This window comes from Triticum aestivum, chromosome 1A, assembly GCF_018294505.1.
Source record: "Triticum aestivum cultivar Chinese Spring chromosome 1A, IWGSC CS RefSeq v2.1, whole genome shotgun sequence".
Lineage (NCBI taxonomy): Eukaryota > Viridiplantae > Streptophyta > Magnoliopsida > Poales > Poaceae > Triticum > Triticum aestivum.
Window position 1 is genome coordinate 23,262,609 of NC_057794.1, and position 20,808 is coordinate 23,283,416.

A 20,808-nucleotide genomic window follows, 5' to 3' on the forward strand; every position below is an offset into this window, starting at 1 on the left:
TGTCAGCACATCGGGCGATCTTGCTGGTCTTGTTTTACCATTGTCGAAATGTCTTGTAACCGGGATTCCGAGTCTGATCGGGTTGTTCCGGGAGAAGGAATATCCTTCGTTGATCGTGAGAGCTTGTGATGGGCTAAGTTGGGACACCCCTGCAGGGTTTAAACTTTTGAGAGCCGTGCCCGTGGTTATGTGGCAGATGGGAATTTGTTAATATCCAGTTATAGAGAACTTGACATTTGACTTAATTAAAATGTGCCAACTGTGTGTGTAACCGCGATGGTCTCTTTTCGACTGAGTTCGGGAAGTGAACACGATTGAGTTATGTATGAACATAAGTAGTCTAGGATCACTTCTTGATCACTTCTAGCTCCGCGTCCGTTGCGTAGTTTCTCATCTTACTCTTGTACTCGTATGTTAGCCACCATGTTTGCTTAGTGCTTGCTGCAACTCCACCTTACAACCACATCCTACCTTTAAGCTTAAATAGTCTTGATCTCACGGGTTTTGAGATTGCTGAGTCCTCGCGACTCACAGATACTACAAAAACAGTTGCAGGTGCCGGTGATACCAATGCAGGTGATGCCATCGAGCTCAAGTGGGAGTTCGACGAAGACTTCGGCCGTTACTATGTTTCCTTTTCGGGTGATCAGTAGTGGTGTCCAGTAGGGACGATCGGGACTTAGCATTTGGGGTTGTCTTCTTTTCATTTGGATCCGTCCGTAGTCGGACCTTGTGTGTACTCTGATTGATGTATGAACAATTTGATCATTATGTGACGTGGCGATTGTAAGCCAACTATTTACTTCCTTGTTCATTTACATGGGATTGTGTGAAGATGACCCTTCTTGTGATCATACCAAAATGCAGTTATGCCTCTAAATCGTGCCTCGACACGTGGGAGATATAGCCGCATCTTGGGCGTTACACTTTCCATCTGATCCTCACTAGCATTTTACGTGTGTATATGGAGAACCTCGCAGAGTTTGCTGGAGAAGGGCGTTAGAGATAGGAGAGGGTTGCCTGTGCCGGGGAGGAAGAATCGCAGAAGAGAGGAGAGATTGAGAGGATAAGGTGTGACCGCATAGGAGGGGATAAGGATGAGGGCGGAAGCGGTGACGCACGCATGGGGCCATACGACACGTGTGACGTGAATGACGCATTGGCTGACACAAGAGAGATTAGTCGGTCGAAACGAAGGCTTTTCCATTATCTAGTGTACATAGAGCTAAAGCTATATATATAGACAACTTTAGACACAAAGTAACTAATCACTTTTTTATACATGCCCCTGATCCATAGTGCCGAAATTAACCATCATAGTACTAAGCTAACCCCTTTACTACTCGTGGGGTCAAAAGGAAAAAAAAACCACCTTTCCCCTCGCATGCCTGCGGCACAGCCGACGTTGACGATGGTGGTCGATCCCTCGATTGCCGAAACTTCTGGAAGGCCGGCGCCAGTGAGGGCCCCTCCGCCCCCATCCGCGAGTTCCACGGTTCGTCTTCTCGATCCCCATCCTCTTTGGTTTGAGAAAGAATGTGAGGATGCACTTGAGGACGACATGGCAGTTTTGGAAGCAACTAGCCCTGGCACTACTGGTAACCTGACGGGGCTGAGTGTGGCGCCATGTCAGCATCAATGATAGGCCTAAGCTAGAACTGCTGAGGAATCAGGGGTGCCTCGACAGTTCATGATCTCATCGCCCTCGCCCAAAGTCATTGTTCGCAGTTTGTGTATTTGTGTGAAACAAGGCAAGAGTCTAAAAAGGTCCGTCGTTTGTGTTCTCGCGTAGGTCTTCGAGGCTTTTGTGGAGTCGATAGCAACGGTAAAAGTGGTGGTTTTGCTTTGTTTTGGAATGACCAATTGTCAATTGAGATCAAAGATATGAATGAAACAATTATTGATACGTACATCCGTGCCATTTCGTCTGATCGTCACTAACATCTTACATGTATGTATGAAGAACGTCACAGAGCTTTCTGGAGGAGGGTGTTAGATATAGGAGAGGGTCGACCGCGCCGAAAGAGGATGGAGAGATTGGGAGGATAAGGTGCGACCTCATGGGAGGGGATAAGGATGAGTGCGGAAGCGGTGACGCACGCATGGGTTCACATGGCACGCCTGACGCGAGAGAGATGGGTCCACATGGCACGCCTGACGTGAACGGCACGCCTGACGCGAGAGAGATGAGTCGGCCGAAAAGGAAGAAGGCTTTTTCATTATCTAGTATACATTCTACATAGAGCTAAAGCTATATATATATATATATATATATATATATGGACAACTTTAGACACAAAGGACTAATCACTATTTTGCACATGCCCCTATCCATAGCTTCGAAATTAACCAGCAGAGTACTAAGCTAACCCCTTCACTATTCGCGAGGTCACAAGAAAAGAAAAAAACCACCTCACCCCTCGGATGCCGGCGGTGATGGCCGGCGTTGACGGCGGCGGTCGATCCCTGGATTGCCGCAGCTTCTGGAAGGCCGGCGCCAGCGAGGGCCCCTCCGTCCCCATCCGCGAGTTCCACGGTTCGTCTCCTCGATCCCCATCCTCCCCTGGTCTCCGCGAAATCCCGACGCCAGTTTCCTCTGCCTGGTCTCAGATGCGCTGGAGACAGGGGACTTCGACCGCGCCCGCGTGCACCCCAAGTTCCTCCACACCAACGCCACCTCCCACAAGTGGGCGTTCGGAGGTTCGCCCCCTTCCCCTTCACCCTTGCCCCCATCCATTCTCTGATTTGGTCTGCTGTGGAGGTGAAATTGCTTAATGCACTTCAGTTTGTTCTAACCAAGGATACCGGGTGACTAGAAGATGAACTGCTTGCTGCTTTTGTTACCATATCTGGCCTGAGGGGAGATGAGATGAATTGCGTGCTGGTTTATCTGAGGTTCTTGGTTGCACTGATAATACTGAAGAACACATGCTATCCGTTCTCACTTCTTTGGTGTTTCCTTTTGGGGAAGAGTATAGTTTGACCACTGAGTAGAACTCAAATGCTTGCTGTTAAAATGTTTGCTGGATTAGATCGTAGAAAAACTAGACGGTGTGGTACTTCTCTTTATGTTTGGTGTTCAAGATACTTCTGCCACCATGTAAAGTATTTGTCTAACAATTTCTCTCTTGTTGTGCAGCTATATCTGAACTTCTTGACAATGCGGTAGATGAGGTTTGTAATATGAGCTAGATTTATTTAGCTTCAACATTGTTTATGCCCTAAAATCGTCTGATCTTGCTGATACAATGTTGCGAATAGATCTGATCAGATGTATGGTTTTCTTGTCCCAGATCTGCAATGGTGCCACATTCATAAAAGTGGATAAAAGCACCAACACGAAAGACAACAGTCCAATGCTAGTTTTTCAAGGTATCCAGATTCATCAGTACAAAACAAGAGAATGAACACAACTTGGAATTGGTTGGGGGTTGATCCTTAATGTTTCCTATGTAAATTCCTGCTCATTGGGGCTATTCTAACAGACGATGGAGGAGGAATGGATCCCGAAGGGGTGCGCCAGTGCATGAGCCTAGGATTCTCAACCAAAAAGTCAAAGACAACCATTGGCCAGTGTATGCATCATTTCTTCTTTTAATACTTTTGGCATGCTATCTTAGTTTAATTATTTCATTCAATATAAGCATGTGTTGCTTATGATTTTGTGTTATACTGTTGTACATAATGGCGTCCTGTCTGATGGTACTTTGTGCTATGCTTGAATCAATTACTCACTAAACCATTTTAAATGCACCTTTTTGTTGTTAGCTTATATTGATGGACTGTGGTTGTGGTGCAAGGAATGCAAAAACGTTGTTTATTCAAGTTTAAGTGGCACTGGAAACATCTTGATGTCGATTTATCCCTATCAAAAGATGGATTAATTCCTCAATGCCTCTTGATAACTAGTAGATTTTGGAAACCTTAGAATATTAAAATACTAAGCCGAGCTACAGTTCTTAGGCTCTATTCTTTACAATAATAAGTGGCCTTACCTTGTATCACCAATTTGTAGTCGGTATTACACAACTTAAGCCCTTCATTTGAGGTTTGAAATGTCCATGCAATTTCAAATCTGAAATATTTTCTGAGAAGTTCTAGTTCATATATTATAACAAAAAAAGTCATGCAGTATACAACTGATTTATGTTTTTTGAAAGTAACACTTGCTGTGCCTATTGTTGGCTAAACTCTAACCTTTTGCTACTCTGCAGATGGAAATGGCTTTAAGACAAGCACAATGAGACTCGGTGCTGACGCAATTGTTTTTACTCGTGCAATACGTGAAAGGTAAGTATTATCATTCCAGTTATTATTGATCTTTTTGGAAGCGCTCGTGGTTTTTTGTTCAGTCTTTTGTATTTGTTAATGATTGGCACACAATTGTTTTGTCCTGCAGTAAAGTTACCTTGAGTATTGGTTTGCTCTCTTACACTTTCCTGAGGAGAACAATGAAGGATGACATAGTTGTCCCCATGGTATGTCAAGTTGGTCCAGCAGTATATCTTTGATGCAGCCTTGCCTGTCTATAGCTGACGTCTCCCTTCACTGTTACAGCTTGATTTTGAAGTCCAAGATGGCCAAATAGCACCTTTGGTTTATGGTTCACAGGGTGATTGGGATAGTAGCCTAAAGATAATACTTGACTGGTCCCCTTTTTCTTCGAAGGAAGAACTGCTACAGCAGGTGACGTTCATGCCAAACGTTATTTAGTCATTCTGCAGTCATAATTTGAAACTAAGTAGTGAATGTTTGCAATGAGTGTATTACACTAGGGTAGTAGCTCTTATTTTTTAGAAGGATGGAAGAGCCAAAAAATAGTTGATGTTTCGTGGATGAGGGAGCCAACCATTAGCCGTCAAAGGCTCGGGATAAGTCTAACTTGGTTCCTCTACTTCCGCTAACATGTAAAATTGGTCCAATGCTCCAATACTTTTTAATTAGCCATGCCAGTGCACATAAAGATTTAGCCTACATATTTTAGGCCTCTATTTTCAGTATCTTTGCCTCTGTATGTTAATGAAGCATGCTTCAGACTTTGGTATGTTATTGCTGTTTAAAGAGAGCACTAAAATTATGTTGGTAAAATAGCATTCTAATTTTTTTTAGATATCAAGCAGTTAAGTACATATTGTATTTTAGAAGCTCCAAAGAAAAAAGAAAAAAGAATCCAGGATCCATTTGAGTCGACTAAGGTTTGTGTTGTATGTTGCTGTATATATGAAGAGCCATTGGCGCTCAGCAGCAGGGTGCATAAGCTGAAGGCCCAACCTGTCAGGGTAGCCAACAAATCAGATTATAAGAAATGGAATCTACGTTCCTCGTCTGTGTGTCTCTTCTCTCCTCCCCCCCCCAAATATCTCACTATTACCTTCGTATGTACCGAATTGAACGGCCCTGATTGCAAGTACTGATAATCACACTTAGGTCTGGCTGTCACACTTAGCTAGTTGGTTAATATCTTAGCTATGGTTCGTTACCTCTCTGTCTCATCTAGAGCATTATATTTCTAGCTTGGCATACCGGAGCTAAACCCAACACTTCTGTGCCAATCAATGGACCAGCACATTTGGAGTTGTTCCTGTAGCAACATATGCTGCTTATTATTGATTGAATACTTAGAATGAAGCTTATTGGACAGATTTTACCCCTCGCATTATACGTATGCCAGGTATGACTCTCCATTGCCAGGTGTTCAACTTCAATAGAGATATTTTCCTTCTTTCTTCCGGAATGGAGGAACATGATATCTCTATCAGGTCTTGGTTAGATCAGTTTGTGGAGCCTTCTGCTCCTAGTACCTAGGCTGCTTTCTTTTGGTGCCATTTAGCATCCCCCCTCCTTTTGTAATTTTCCCTTTCTGCTGTATATATTTTCCTCTCAATTAATAAAATTCACTGTCGGGGTCTTTCCTGAAGTTTTCAGTTAAATATAATATAGTTTGATGTTATTTTTCTTATAAGTTCTTTCTTGTCTTATTGTTTTCCAAAGCGGTGTATCTAGAATTATTTTTCTATAGCATGTATCCAGTTGTGAGTGTTTCACTTAGTCATGGTTCTTTTTATCTTTTATGTCAAGTTGATTTATTGTTACAGTTTTCTTAAGCTATCACATAACCATCTGTAAAATGATTAGCTTCTTCCTGAGAAGTGACCGATTTTCTGCATAGTGTATACATATGTATTAATAATTTTTCTTATGTGGATTCAGTTCGAGGATATGGATAGTCATGGAACCAAGGTGGTGATATACAATTTATGGATGAATGACGATGGTCTTTTAGAACTTGACTTTGATGATGATGATGAGGTTAGTTGCTCATGAAATTCTCTTTGGATGCATTTTTTCCTCGAAAATTCAGGAGCGTTGCGTTCCGTTTTCATCAAGAGGGAATAAAGAAAAGGAGTCACCCCCACCCACCCACCCACCCACTCATTTGCGACCCTACCGAACCACCCACCCATTTGCGACTGTAGGATCACCGAAACATTTGGACTGGTGTCATAACTCATAAGCATTACAGACCAGAGTTCCAACACCTCCAGATCCCAGCCTATCGTACCCTGATATGGAAATCCAAGTGCACCCTGAAGATTAAGAGCTTCGTTTGCCTCCTTAAGGACAGGCTCAATACCAAAGACATGCTAGAATGACACTGCACTCCTTCCGGGGGGTTTTAACTGTGTGCTCTGCAATTCTGAACGACATGCTAGAACGACAGGGGGCACCTCTTGGGGTCATGTAATTTCAGTCTTGGCTACTGGGCCAAGATTGGCATTCATTTCCACCCTCCCATGGAGCTTATGGAAAGCCTTGTAGACCAGGTCAAGAATACAATCAGGAGGCCTTTCGCTTTTGAAGTCTTCTCAGTCTCTGCCTGGGGTATTTACTACTTAGAAGCAAAAGAACGCCAGGATCTTTGAAAATATTTTCCCTTTCAGGGCATCTTGGTTTTTCAATTTAAGAATGGACCTCTTCCTTTCTTATAGAATGAAGGATGACCATGCTTCTTCTCTTAGAATATGGCTGGATCAGCTAGATGATCCTTAGGCTCCCTCTCTAGTTCTGTCCCCTCTTGTACATTCTCTCCCAACGTGCACATATTTTTCTCTAATTAAAATATATTTACTGTCACCCCCACCCCCCTACAGTGAGTTCAAAAGGGAAAAAACTGAACGTGAATAAATAGTTTTATTTTTTATTTGCAAAACATGGTTATTTTCCCCACATTGGCAGTTTGTTTTACGATGCTTTTTCTTGTTGCCTAACTTTCAGGACATATTGCTTCGTGATCAAGGTCAAAACAGTGGGGCGTCAACGAAGATTCAAAAAGAAATTATTCAGCAACATATATCTCACAGACTGAGATTCTCATTACGTGTAAGTTTTATTTCTTTATATTGTTCACTTTTCTCATAAGCCTTACCATATTGTACTAGAAATTCTTGGTTCTCAATATGCATGCATATAGCTCCATCCTTTACCTCAAGAAGTTTGAGAACTTCCAAATTATACTAAGAGGAAAGCCTGTCGAACAGATAAACATTGCCAATGAGCTGAAGTTTAAGAAAGTAGTTACTTACAAACCTCAAGTTGCCCATGATTCTCAAGTGGTAAGTGCATTTGTGCATCTGCTATTCCTTTTCAGGATATTCTTGTCGTGAACTATCGAGGTACCATCTAGCAGAAGATGAGTTTTTTGCTAGTCTTGATGGCAACCAATTAGATAACTACCCCGCGGAAGATGGCCAGAAGGCATTGCTTAAAGAGCATTAGTGTATAGAAACAGGTGGTAGATAGATTGGGATGAGAGAACTAGATGGGTTGAGAAGTAGCAAGTACTGATGAAAGCAACTTATGTGTTGCTTGTTCCAAAAGATCAGAATCCATATCTTATATTGTAGTACTAAACTTGACCCCAATATATGGGGCAAAAATGACGAATCTGTCCTCTCTCCGAAAGTTGAGGCAAAACGATGTGTAAAAAACTAAAATTACAACCAAAACCATACTGGCTGTCTTTGATTGTTTGCTGACCGTCGGAGCTTGAAAGTTGAACTGAACTGGCAGTATGGGAAAGGAAAACTGCAAATGCCCTCGCCATACTAGGCTTTGAAGACCACAATAGCCACTCACTGCTAGAAACAAGATTTAGTGAAGTAACATCGGTTGGGGCATTACCCCCTGCAACGCAGGCTTACAATCCTTCACCACTAGTCCAGAGGGTTGGGGAAACTGAGACATGCTGCAAAACACATCGAGATAAAAGATCGAGATCACCGCACCAAGAGACAGCCAACTGCTTCCATTGATTGACACACCAACTGCAGAGATCCGAAGAGAGCCAACAGATCTTGCAACACCTACCCTCACAGGCCCTTCGCCGGCGCCTGATCGGACTTCGTCAATGTAGGGAGAGGCCCGAGAGACCTTTTCGAACGTGTCATCACCGTCAGCACCTTGTCAATGCCGCTAGGGAAACAAGGACATATACTCCCTCCGTTCCTGCATATAAGTCTTTTTAGAGATTCTAATGTGGACTACATACGGAGCAAAATGAGTGAATCTACGCTCTAAAATATGTCTATATACATCCGTATGTAATCCTTATTGAAATCTCTAAAAAGACATATATTTAGGAACGGAGGGAGTAAGAACCAAGAGAAATGAAAGGAACGGGTACCCACTCCTCTGGCCACCGACGAGTTCGCCGGACAGGAGGGAGGGGGGGGGGGGGCAAGACGGTGGCATGGAGGAGAGCTTGGGTAATGGTTAGGGTTGGGAGCAATTTGGGGAGGGGTCTCATTTCATTAGTTAATAGAGAGTTATCTCTGTCTCAATGCCTTGGTTGGCTGTTCTCAAACATGTTTTAATATCTTATTGCGAAATGGTTCCTTTAATTTTTGTTTGCAAAAAGTATTTTTAATTGCATTTCAATTGGAACCACAGGTGTCAGTGAAGGTAGATATTGGCTTTGCAAAAGAGGCTCCTGTTTTGGGCATTTTTGGGATTAATGTCTACCATAAAAATCGACTAATCATGGTAAGCACTTTTCAGTTCTCACTTATTCGTTCATTTTCCTTTGTTATTGGTATTGTTTTATTACGTGTCATGTTCGTTAGATCACATCTCAGCATTTACAAAGTATGTTGCAGTGTTGCCCCATATGCAATATGGTGATATGTCAATGCAGAAATTTTTATATGTCGAGTATATGTATGGATATATACATGGAAGATGCATCATATATATAACTGTAAAAGATGAGAAGATGGAGTGCTTGTAGCTGCTATTTTTGAAATCTATATGGAAATCACCAAATGGAAGATATGTAGTTTTCTTAATTTTTCATGGCCATCAGGTCATGACAGTAATAGTCTGCGGTACATATTTTCAGGGTGACTCTGGTAACCATGGTCTAGACAACTGTAGTCATTGTAATCCGCAACTGGTTTTGTAGCACATCGTAAGGACTAATTGAACGCATCCTAGTGTTAGACCGTACCACTAGTCTTTCTTCAACCTTTCTCTTGAAATGTTGATGATCTCCATTATTATATTTAGACCTGTTATGTAAGGAATATCGAGCTGCCAGTAGAAGTTATCAATATTTTGAATGTTTTCCGCTAAAAAAAACTTTCAGATATCAATATTTTGAATGTTTTCCGCTAAAAAAAAACTTTCAGAATGTTATAGTTTCATGATTTATGTTCATCTATGCATATGAGAGGCCTAAATGCATGCTATCATGTTCAGAGTCGGGTCTGGCCATCTAAATATACAGTTCTAGTGATAAAATTATTGCAATGCAATTTGGGCTGGAATTGAGTTCTTGAAAAAAAAGAAAACCCTTTGCAGCCATTCTGGAAGGTCCTTCAAGAAGCATCTAGTAGAGGGAGAAGTGTTATAGGTGAGTTTCAGATCTTAGAACTGTCACTTTGCTTAATTTGTTTCTGTTAGGATGACACTTGTCTTGATTTAGGTGTACTTGAGGCAAATTTTATTGAGCCGGCACATGACAAGCAAGATTTTGAGAGGACTCCACTGTTCATTAGGCTGGAAACAAAACTGAAACAAATTATCGTTGATTATTGGTAAGCGCATTCAGACACCATTTTTTGTTTTGTTTTTGCACATCAACTGCTCAATGTAAAGGAAAATAGCATTGTGCCATGAAGTATATACTACACTATGCATACTTGCACTAGCTTCATATTGTTGAAGAATTTTTGATTGATTTATTCATATGTATCTAACACTTCTGTTTTAAACATTTAAGTTTTTGTAAACAATAACACTGTTTTATCTAAAACTTTGTTCTGTAATGCTCATCAAAGTCAGAGAAGTTTGACACCATGCTTTATAGGATGTCATTTATATACGAATGGCGGTAGTGCTATAGTAAATTGTCTTCACCAATTAATGTTGTGTCGTCAAGTTTAACAAACATTGAACATACAAGTGCAGGTCACTGTAGCTCTTTGTGGCCTCACATTTTCCCAAGTGGTAAAAAAGAGCCAAGTTTTTCTTGAGGAAAAAAAAGGGCCAAGTAAAAGCCCAGCTTCCATAACTCTTGTAAAAAGATCACTTCTCTCCGTACAAGGTAGTTGGGCTGGTCATTGCATAGTGATAGCTCTTAATGATCCTATTGATAGAGGTTGAGGTTATGTCTTACATGTTTGTTGTTGCTTCTGAACCCGTGTATTGTTGAAGTTTTTCCTTCTATTAATAGATCACATGCAGTCCTCCTGCATTGTTTGAAAAATGATCGGTATATTACAAGGTAGTCGGGCTGAGCCTGGTAAAATCTGGCAGAGACCTGTTATCTTAGACGTTTTGCAACAATATGATGCCTAACTGGCCAATTTTAAGAACATTGTTTGACTTGGGATACCCATCATGCACCCGATTGTTCTCATTACTTTTCCCATATTGACAAATGGTTTATTTGCAGGAAAGAAAAGTGTCATCTAATAGGTTACCAGCCAATCGATCCGAAATTGAGATCCCAGTATAAGGCTGCTCTTAAAGATTCGGGCGGCCCTAGTGTGAAGATTCGGCATGAAGCTTCCACTGCTCAGAAGACTGGAGGGCACCTCTCAAATTTGCTCCCACAGACATATGATGATGAAGCAGCTTTTAGACTGACAGCTAACAGGGCAGGTAATAGTAATAGTTGTATGTAGAAATAACTATAATACTGTCAAAGCTATTTCATTTTTTTGGTTGGAAAATTGTAGGGGAGACCCCAGCATTATTATATTTAGACCCCAACATAAGAGAAGAGGAGGGAGGGGCAACTAGCCCCACAAACTTGATACTAAGTACTAGCCACCTAAATTTTCTTTCCTCACTCAGCTCTTTGCTACAGTCCCTCCTCTCAAGCGCTCCGGAAGCTCTCTCTCAGAGCGAGTATAATAGTTCAGGCTTCAGGGTTATGTTTGGTTTTTCATCTCTGATGTTTCAGTTCAGTGTAGATATGTTATCCTGAGATCCTGCCGGTGGAGTTATATTTTAATGTTTTCTTGTTCCTACACCATTGCAATATTTTTCACTAATAGATCGCTGGTTTAGTTAATGGTCTTAAGACTCTGATTATCAAGAAAACAGTCCTCTAGTCCGGAGGGTCATAAACTAGGAATATCTTGCTATCTGGAATTAAGTTTTCTCTTATTTATCAGAACATTATCTCAATGTTATTTGTATAGTTTATTCATAAACAAGTAAATGATGTGTGAAATATTGCGTGCTATTTATAAATAAGTTTTTCCAAACAGAGCATGGTAACTTTTCTGTTTTCTTTCCCTGTTGTATGAGAGTCCAATTAGGTTATTGATTTTTACTTCTATATATAATCCATTCATGTTTTTATTATTTTCATTTGACCAGGTTCTGCTTTGCATTCGTCTGGCCAAGGTAGTATGGACTCAGCAGGCTTGGAAGAGGTTTGCACCCTTAGGCTTTGAACTGAGGCACGTTGTTCTTGTAGGTGTTTTTTCTTTGGACATTCGTTTCATCGCCCGTCACATCTCTTGTGGAAGAGAAAGATTGGTTTCTGATTCCACAATCTTCAGTGATGTTGTTGGTCTTTTGGAATAGCCATTGTCAACATGTTCCGTAAATTCCCATTGGTCCGCCCTTATCTTGGTTTTCACTAGTGTAGTGTCAAAGCCTAATTAAGCACAGTCATTTGGATACTTTTTCGCACTAGGCAAGTATATATACTGCTGCATGATGGAAATATACTTTTAGCTAATAAGTTGTGCTATAACACTTTGTAATCAATAATAACACCCCTCCAAGTGGATGTGAAATGTACTCATATGATCTTTTTTTATCTTGTGTGACATTCAGGATCTGGTAGATATTGGCTCTCTTGGTGTTCTTGATCCCAGTTGCAATGAGAAGTTGAGTGAAGAAAATTTGGTTCTGTTCACAAGGTAAATTTGAATGATTATGGTACACATATGGGGTTAATTGCAGCAGAATGTGTCGTATGTATACAAGCGTGAACAAGCCGAGCGGCGTAGATAGGCTCCACTTCATCTTGATGCAAACTCAAGCCGTGGTCGAGAACCTCAACTCTGTCAAAGCTTGCACTCGGCCTGCGGCCTGTTAAAACTCGGTAACAGGGAAGTGTTGAGATATTAGGATTCACGTTGACCTCATTTCACATCCCTTCATTTTTACCGTTCCCACTTCGAATCAATGAGAGAGACTGAGAAGCACATCACCAGCTTCAGCAGCTGTCGCTGAACTGATCAACCAACCTTCCATGAATATGCAATGAAGGAACTCAATCTATCATCATGCTCTTGGACAGACCAAAGAAATGAGAATCCAAGAACACCCCAGGATTTGAAGAAACTGTGCTGCACTCTATTATTGCCATGTCTATTCTGCCCAACCTAGGTCATTGGGTGTTGGCCTAGAGCCCTAGACCCCACTGGCCCACAGCTGCCACTGGAGGTGTCTTTGACATTCTGTACTGCTGCCGTTGCACCTTATAGGCCTCATCGGTTGGGGAAGAAAGTGGAATCAATTTGGAGGGTGATAGAAATAATATGACCCAGAGATGGTTAGGGCGAGGGATGGCGGTCGGCCATACACAGGCACAGTATGAGAGGTGGCTTGGGTTTCATCTTTATGGTTTGGGCATGGGGAGTGTGGAATGACTGAAGGGAAGTTCAGGATTGGGTGGGATGTGTTGTGATGGGAGTGAGGTTAGATCCTCAGGCTTGGGTTGGGGCATCTGAATATGGGTTGCAGGATGATCAAAAGGGCAGTGCTGCAATATAAAAGGTGGAAACTTACAAGCCTTTGCAAGCTAATCGAGGCCGGCTTGCTAATTCAGACAACGAGCCAAGCTCAAGTAGCTTGTCGACTCTGAGCATTTTATGGCCTGCATGATAGATTCAGAATTTGATATGCTGCATGCTCTTTCTCTCTCTCTACTATTGTCCATCTTGCTGCATAGATCATCACTATTTCAATTTGTATTCCCAGTCTAATTTGTGGTATGAGATAAATCATTAGACTGCCTGAGCTCAGGTTTGTGTGACTTAATCAGCCTGTTATATGTGCTCACTTCCAACACTTACCTTGTTATTACAACGTGGCTTAACATTTAATTCAATTAGTAGGACTTGTTAGTGGTGTGTTATTGCGTGAAATCCACATTACCAATTTTTTCTTTGCAAGCTGAACTTAAAACATCCTTTACAGGCGTGAAGATCTTCGGCAACGAGATACACAGTTGAAGCAGACGGTATGCCATAACATTTGAAGCGATTAGTTAGGGAAGGAGATCATATCGTGCCACCTGATGAGATCTAATGATTCTTTGTAGATTGGCGAGCTGGAGCATGAACTAGAGGAAACAAGAAGGAAGTGCTCTCAGCTCGCAGCTGAACTGCAGTTGCGGAGGAGCCAGCAACAACATTACATGTGAAGGTTATTTTTACTACTTCTGACAGGTATTATAGGAGTATTTTATTGACGCACTGGAAAATTCAAAATATACCTGTGTAGTTATTTAACCACACAGTTATCTGCATACTAAATGGCAACGTTACATGTGAAATCTTAAACTGCTATTACTTGAATAGCCTCCCTTGATCTCATCTTGGTTAAGTGAAGCCCTTAATTCTAGTTGTCAACCCTCATGGCTGGTATCCTGATAAACTGGAATGTACATCTAAAAATGACCAGTAATGCCTGAGGACAGGTTAACTGCTTCATGCTTATTTGTGATTTATTTGGACAGATCTGAACTCTTTCATTCATTGTTTGAATTTTTCTGTTGCAGACAGATGTTGTATACAACTATGCTAAAGTATTTATCCTATTAGGACTCCTTGTCTTGGGTGTCAAAATATGTTAAGAGTTTGTATGTTAAGGATCTGGGTCCAGCTGTCATCCATACTTCCATGTTGTGGCCGGCCACTGTTTCACTCGATGGCTTGACCTAGCATCACCTTCTCCACCAAAAAGAGAAAAACAGATACATTGTATTCGTTATCCGTCTTCGTTTCCACCCCTTGTTGCCCGGTGACTTTCAATGGTGCTAACGACTTTGACTTCGTTGCCCACATGCATGGTCTTCTACCATCTATTTGGATAGTTATTTTTCATAGAGAGACCCTGACATCGGTTTCCATTAACAGGGCCTAAACTATGGGAACCAAACTCCTGGAAATATGTGGTTTCATCAAAGCACAAATACTGAACAGCGATACGGATGGTATGTACGTTTCCGGAACCAATTTTTGCATCTTGAACTCTGTTGGTTTGTTAGGGTAAAAGATTGGAATTTTCGTATGTTCCATCTTTCTTGAGCTGAATGTGTGGATTCTTTGCAGGGTTGCTCATACGCATACAAATGATCAGCGCGATCGGTATAGTTGCCCTCTTCAAGGGAAATCTTCAGTGTGAAGTTCCTCTGTTTTCTTTTCTTTTCTGTTCTGGTGTGGTACTGGCCGCCACTGTTAGCTATGGTGTGGTGTGGTGGCAGCATGCACAGTTCACTGTAATATATACTGGGTGTTACTATTTCACATCTTTTTACATATCCTGTAGAGTAGAACACTATTGTGTGATAACTACTAGTGGAACAGTGTGTGTGTGTGTGTGTGTGTGTGTGTGTGTGTGTGTGTGTGTGTGTGTGTGTGTGTGTGTGTGTGTGTGTGTGTGTGTGTGTGTGTGTGTGTGTGTGTGTGGTTAATTCAGACTGCTGGTTGTGTTTGTTTTGTCCATTCTCAAGATTAATTTTCTCAATTTGGTTGTCGAAAATGTAAGTAGAACGAGATGAGATGCGGTATGGGCTGAAATCTAAATTCAAAGCTATATCATGTGTAAGTGACAAGTGGAGTGACAAGTAGCACAACACCAGAGGAGGTTGGATGTGGCCTTTGCAAAGAGTAACCCTTAACTAGTGATTTTGAACAATCATGAGCATGTGTACCACCTGCTGGCTGGTGCACCGTAAACGGAAGACATCCCGGTGAACGACTCCAGGCAAGGACTCAGTGGATACCTCCTCCAGCTGCCGGCCGGTGGATGAAAGTCAAGTCAAGAAATACTATGTCTTCTTGATCCATTCCTGTCTGTTATAGGGTTGACGCGAATAGATGAGTGATAGTATAATTTCCTTATGTACTTTTTCGTCATGTGTTCTTGATCTGTCTAATTAGGCAACCAGGGGGCACATCCCATCTGTATTCCAGTGATGTGTTCTTGAGCTATATTTTACTCCCTCTGTTCCTAAATATAAGTCTTTTTAGAGACTCCACACGAGTCTCTAAAAAGACTTATATTTAGGAATGGAGGAAGTAATAATTAGATAAGTAGTAAGGCCTAGGCAGCACACATGATCTGTATACTTGCATACCTAATCAAACCAAAGATGGCAATTAGTGCCCTAGGGTTGTATAATTAGTGGTCTAATAAAGTACTGGCTCTGGGTTTGTGTAGCGAGTGCCCTGGGGTTGTATAATTAGTGCCCTGGCGCGCTCTAAATTTGTTTCATTCATTCCGAAAAAGAAAAAAGGAGAAGCTCTTTGGCCCAAAGCGTCCACCTGATCTTTCCGGCCTCCTCATCGTTCGCCGTGTCACCCTCGCCGCCTATCTGCCTCTGCCTCCAATGTGCTGCGGCACTACGGGCGGTGCTACTGGGAGCTCTCCAAAGCCCGCCTCAGGTGCGCAATTTGCTCCCGTTTCCCTTCACATTTGAAGTTTTTCATAATGAAGTAGATATACGCTCTTCAGTTCTTGTGGCTAGATTCAGAAGAAATGAATAGCCCTTAACAGCTGAGCACGAACTCATTAATACCCCTTAACGGTGTAGGGTCTAGTATGGTGGATTGCGAACCTTGGGCTTCGTAGTACTGGCTCTGTGAGATTAACCTCTGATGCTGTTCGGTGAACATACGATGCTATGTGACAAACTAGCTGATGTAGCCCTTCTGTTTATGATGTAGAAATGGAGTTGTAAGTGTACTGGAGACTGGGTTCGTTTGACACATGACCTCTCCTCTTCTTGTTCTTGTTTTTTGCTTCACCATCCAGTTTGTTGTGCTTTTGGACCCATGCCATGCAATGTTAGGGCTTGGCCAAAACTTTTGTGCGCAGTGGAGATCCTAGATAGCAGATAGTGGCCGCTGCCAAATCATTACTGCCTTGGTCGGTCCACCTTGACAATGTATGCATAGCGGTCGATTAGTGGTTTAGTGTGCCCTGAAAAGCTAAGATGGTAAAAATGAACTAGCTTTTAATGTTTTTATCATACGGTGTTCAGTATCATTAGTTTTTGCCATTCATCAGATTTCATAAATTGTAATGGCACTCGACTTCTTGCAATATGTCCGCATATGGTGATATATATGAGTTTGCCATGGTCTGTGTCTTGCATTTTGGAACTCCTTGTAACTGACGAATTATTTGTTCTCTTGTTGCATTTATTTTATTTTATTATACGTTCCCTTTTTATGGTATCTAGTGCACTTGTTGTGGCAACATCGGGGGCTGGATATGTGCTCGGGAGTGGCAGCATCGTAGACATTGCTGGACTTTGCTACACATGCACTGGTACCATGATGGTTGCAGCATCTGCCAACACTCTCAACCAGGTATGTGCTTGTTTTTTGGGGTAGCCTTTTCCATTAATTCTTTGTGTTCACATTCTTGAATTCCTTTTGTGTTCATTGTCACGCAACCTCATACTTTAATATCACTTTTTGACAAGTTATTCTGATTTTCCTACATATTCACATTGTATTGGGACTTATAGATATCATTATACACCTGATTATCACGCTTAGAGACAATGAACTTGGTGCATCGACGTCCTTTTCAGGTGTTCGAGATAAAGAATGATGCTAAAATGAAAAGGACAATGCGACGGCCCCTACCATCAGGGCGTATTAGTCCTGTGCATGCTGCCATGTGGGCTACAAGTGTTGGAGCTGCAGGAACAGCATTATTGGCTTGCAAGGTTCGGCTCTTTGCTGTTTGCCTGTACTTGCTCTACACTTTGTTTGAATTGTGTACGGTCGCTGTAGTTGGTATAGTGCTGTTATTGGAACTGAACATTGCGAAACTTTGGCAATGTCTTGCAGGCTAATTACTTAGCTGCTGGGCTTGCAGCATCCAATCTCATTCTGTATACATTTGTGTACACTCCACTGAAGCAAATACACCATGTTAATACATGGGTGGGAGCAGTTGTTGGGGCCATTCCGCCACTTCTAGGGTATGTTACTGCTGAAGACACACATATGGACTTTCTAGGTTGAAGGGCGTATTTTATATGTTGAATAATGGAGCGTGTGTATGCTCTTCATCCCCTGGTTTAAGTTCTTATTGTGCTCCCTGATTTAGTCATTTAATGGCCTGGCCACTGGAACAACCTGGTTTAGTACTGCCATGAAGATCACTGCATGGCACGGCGTATGGGATTGGGTAATAGAACATGGCTTAGGGAGGACGAACGAGGGAGATGACAGATTGATAAACTATTCTCTTATCGAGTGATTAAATGTGATACATGCTAGTCCTTTAAGTAGGACGGCTAACTTGATCTGCAAGTCGTATTTCAGTTTAAACCGAAGTTTTAAAAGACGGTAGGCGCTAATTGCGAGTTTTGCCACCGCCTTGCGTTTTTCTGACCAAAGCACATGCTTAAGCATAATTATGCGCACATTAAGCACTAGGCGTTTTGCTATTGCCTAGAGCCTAGGCGTGCCTTTTGTTTACTATGGTTTAAACTCAAGACCAAACCATAGCTACCTTCCTAGTTCACCTGGGCTCTTCTTAGTTTAACTACACTCTTTGTAATGGACTCAACTGTATCCAACAAGGATAATTACTACTCCCTCCGTCTCACAATTTAAGAGCGTTTTGCAAGCTAAGAATTTTACGTAAACACGGATATGCATGTCTATGTGTGTGCGCACGCACACACACATAGTGACGACTCTCGCGACTACTCATGCACATCATCGATGTCTCGTTCTCCCTGCACCCTCACAAACTTAGTACTGCCTCATTTTGTTCCTAGGGAGGGAGTACTTGAATTACTCCTTTTCTTACCTTTCCTATCTCTAGCATAATCTATCCAATGCCTTCACGGATGAGCCTATATCCTGCTGCCTTGTGCACCCACGGCCATAACAGATCTGTTAGAATAAAAGCAACATATATATCGTAGAGACATCTGGACCTACCAGCTTAAACAAACAAATTGAAGTTATGAACTACTCTCAAATCCATGGCTGCTAACTTAAAGCACCAAATTGATGATACCGCTGCCTTGGAGGCTGTTTCAGGTGATATAAATGACATGTTAAGCAAGCAAATAAAAAAGGGGGTTGCTTATAGGCATCATGGGCATATATTCTGTACAGTATTGCACTCCTGTTTATTTATTGAATGAATATGAATCGAGCTGTGCAATATGTTTACATGGCATTTGGCCGGCCTTATTTATCTTGATACAGGTGGGCAGCAGCAGCATCTGAAGTGTCACTCAACTCTATGATTCTGCCTGCTGCTTTGTACTTTTGGCAGTTACCACATTTCATGGCCCTTGCGTACTTATGCCGTGACGACTACGTTGCTGGAGGGTAACTCAATTATTAATTCCAACTGGTTATTACTAGATCTATCTAGTGTAGAAGTTACATCAAAATTGTTACAGGCCTTTACATTGATTGACTTGTTGATTCAGGTACCGAATGCTCTCTTTTGCTGATCCTAGTGGTACAAGAACTGCATGGGTATCACTCAGGAATTGTCTCTACATGCTGCCATTGGGGTTACTTGCATACAACTGTAAGTAGTAATAATGCATATTGGTTCTCTAGTTTCCATTACTTGTAATAAAATTGGTCAAACTTGGGATATGTAATCATGCATATTGGGTATAACTGTAAGTACCAATGATCATATAGGTTCTCTAATAATTTCCATTTGCTTCTACTTGTAACAAATAAACTTGGTCAAACTTGAGATGCTACTCATGGAACTAACAAATTGTTAATCTGTAGGGGGTCTAACATCTGGATGGTTCAGTTTTGAAGCATCACTTCTAACGACGGGCCTTACCATTGGAGCCTTATCATTTGTACTGGATCCTACTCACAAGAGTGCAAGAAGAATGTTCCATGGCAGCCTTTTGTATCTTCCTGCTTTAATGGCAGGACTTATATTGCATCGGCTGCCTAACCAATGAGAATAGCGAGATCGCTGGAGTTCTTTGTGTTGCTGAGCTGCGGGACGACGAAGAAAGAGCTAGACAGAAAAGGGAACATCATCGTGCTCAGTCACGCCCTGCAGTTGACTATGTTTCTGTAGCCCCATTCCCCTTCTTACCTGTACCTATGTACATATCTGGCCAAGCTCATGAGTAATCAATGCCTTCCTAGCATTCCTTCCTTTTTTTTTCTGTTGTAAGGAAATTCTTTTTCGCTCTTCCACAAGAATTTTTCCTGCTCATGGGAGATCCACTTTGTATTGCTAAAAAAATCTGAGAATGATGAGCGTAATTTTTATTTGGAAAAAATATAAAGTTGAGCTGTCAGGGGGATTTCGCGGCAATGCTCATGATTTGGGAATTTCGTGAATGCAATGAGCATGTGGATAATCTAGGCATGAGTTGCACATGTAGGAGCTTTTACCCATGTTCATGCCACCTGTTCTAGTCGTAGCATCGTACTTCTGCAGGATGTTTTCTCTTGTATGGACAATGTGGTTACAGCGTGCATCTTGCGAGCTTGTAAGTTTTGTCTAGAGGCTATCTTGGCTTCGGCTTATGTAGGAGTGACAAGTCAAGGGAATACGGCAGCCGCATGGCCATGTAGTAACAACGTCGTAGTAACGATGGACGTTACTGCTGACTTGATCGTGTGGTGATGTAACCAGACTTGAAGGCGCTGTTAGTAACCCCAGGCCAAGATGGCTATTGCAGCATTTTGAGTGCAATCCTCTTTGAAGACGAAGGCAATGATTTTTCCAACTTGTATTTCCGACCAAGGACGAGGGAGATTTTTTGTCTACCAATGAGAGAATGAAACCTATGGTGTGTGCACATACATGTGTTCCGAGATGATCTGGAGTCCAATCATACGTTGACCATAGACAAGCTCCCTCGTCTGTGTTCTCAAATGCTATGGATTGTTTACATTTAGAAGAATAGCATGCTGGAGTGAAGAAGAAGAATGCCGTAGAAACTCCAAGAAGCTAGCAAACGGTTTTTAGGACTCTAGTAGTTAATGCAGGAGAATGTGAAGAGACATAAAAGGGGCCTGTAGA

At 41.8% G+C, this 20,808-nt stretch overlaps 1 protein-coding gene and 1 pseudogene across 7 annotated transcripts; both read left to right on the forward strand.

The window, feature by feature from the left end:
- The first annotated feature begins 1,447 nt into the window (after window positions 1–1,447).
- Window positions 1,448–15,276, forward strand: LOC123187409 (protein MICRORCHIDIA 2). 7 transcript variants are annotated; one of them, XM_044599315.1, is made up of 21 exons: window positions 1,448–1,495; window positions 2,611–2,700; window positions 3,140–3,174; window positions 3,294–3,372; window positions 3,486–3,575; window positions 4,215–4,290; window positions 4,400–4,478; window positions 4,558–4,686; window positions 6,211–6,309; window positions 7,276–7,380; window positions 7,464–7,613; window positions 8,950–9,042; window positions 9,859–9,910; window positions 9,983–10,094; window positions 10,955–11,163; window positions 11,890–11,945; window positions 12,355–12,440; window positions 13,726–13,768; window positions 13,850–13,976; window positions 14,667–14,743; window positions 14,862–15,276. In XM_044599315.1, the coding sequence occupies exons 4-19, from the start codon at window positions 3,357–3,359 to the stop codon at window positions 13,949–13,951; spliced, it is 1,497 nt and encodes a 498-aa protein (XP_044455250.1). In that variant the 5' UTR covers window positions 1,448–1,495; window positions 2,611–2,700; window positions 3,140–3,174; window positions 3,294–3,356; the 3' UTR covers window positions 13,952–13,976; window positions 14,667–14,743; window positions 14,862–15,276. The 7 variants fall into 7 exon arrangements, with proteins under 7 accessions (XP_044455250.1, XP_044455226.1, XP_044455209.1 ...); XM_044599291.1 differs by lacking the exon at window positions 1,448–1,495 and adding an exon at window positions 2,304–2,536 and having other exon boundaries at window positions 14,667–14,747; XM_044599274.1 differs by lacking the exon at window positions 1,448–1,495 and adding an exon at window positions 2,304–2,536.
- A 1,694-nt stretch (window positions 15,277–16,970) lies between these two features.
- On the forward strand, window positions 16,971–19,907 carry LOC123072102 (protoheme IX farnesyltransferase, mitochondrial-like; annotated as a pseudogene).
- The last annotated feature ends 901 nt before the right edge of the window (window positions 19,908–20,808 follow it).

Excerpts from the sequence above, each read along its gene's own strand:
- LOC123187409 (XM_044599291.1), top strand. The coding sequence starts at position 2,425 with ATGCCGGCGGTGATGGCCGGCGTTGACGGCGGCGGTCGATCCCTGGAT. Across the intron at positions 4,479-4,557 it reads ATGACATAGTTGTCCCCATG|CTTGATTTTGAAGTCCAAGA; the intron begins GTATGTCAAGTT and ends TCACTGTTACAG. Across the intron at positions 9,043-9,858 it reads ATAAAAATCGACTAATCATG|CCATTCTGGAAGGTCCTTCA; the intron begins GTAAGCACTTTT and ends AACCCTTTGCAG.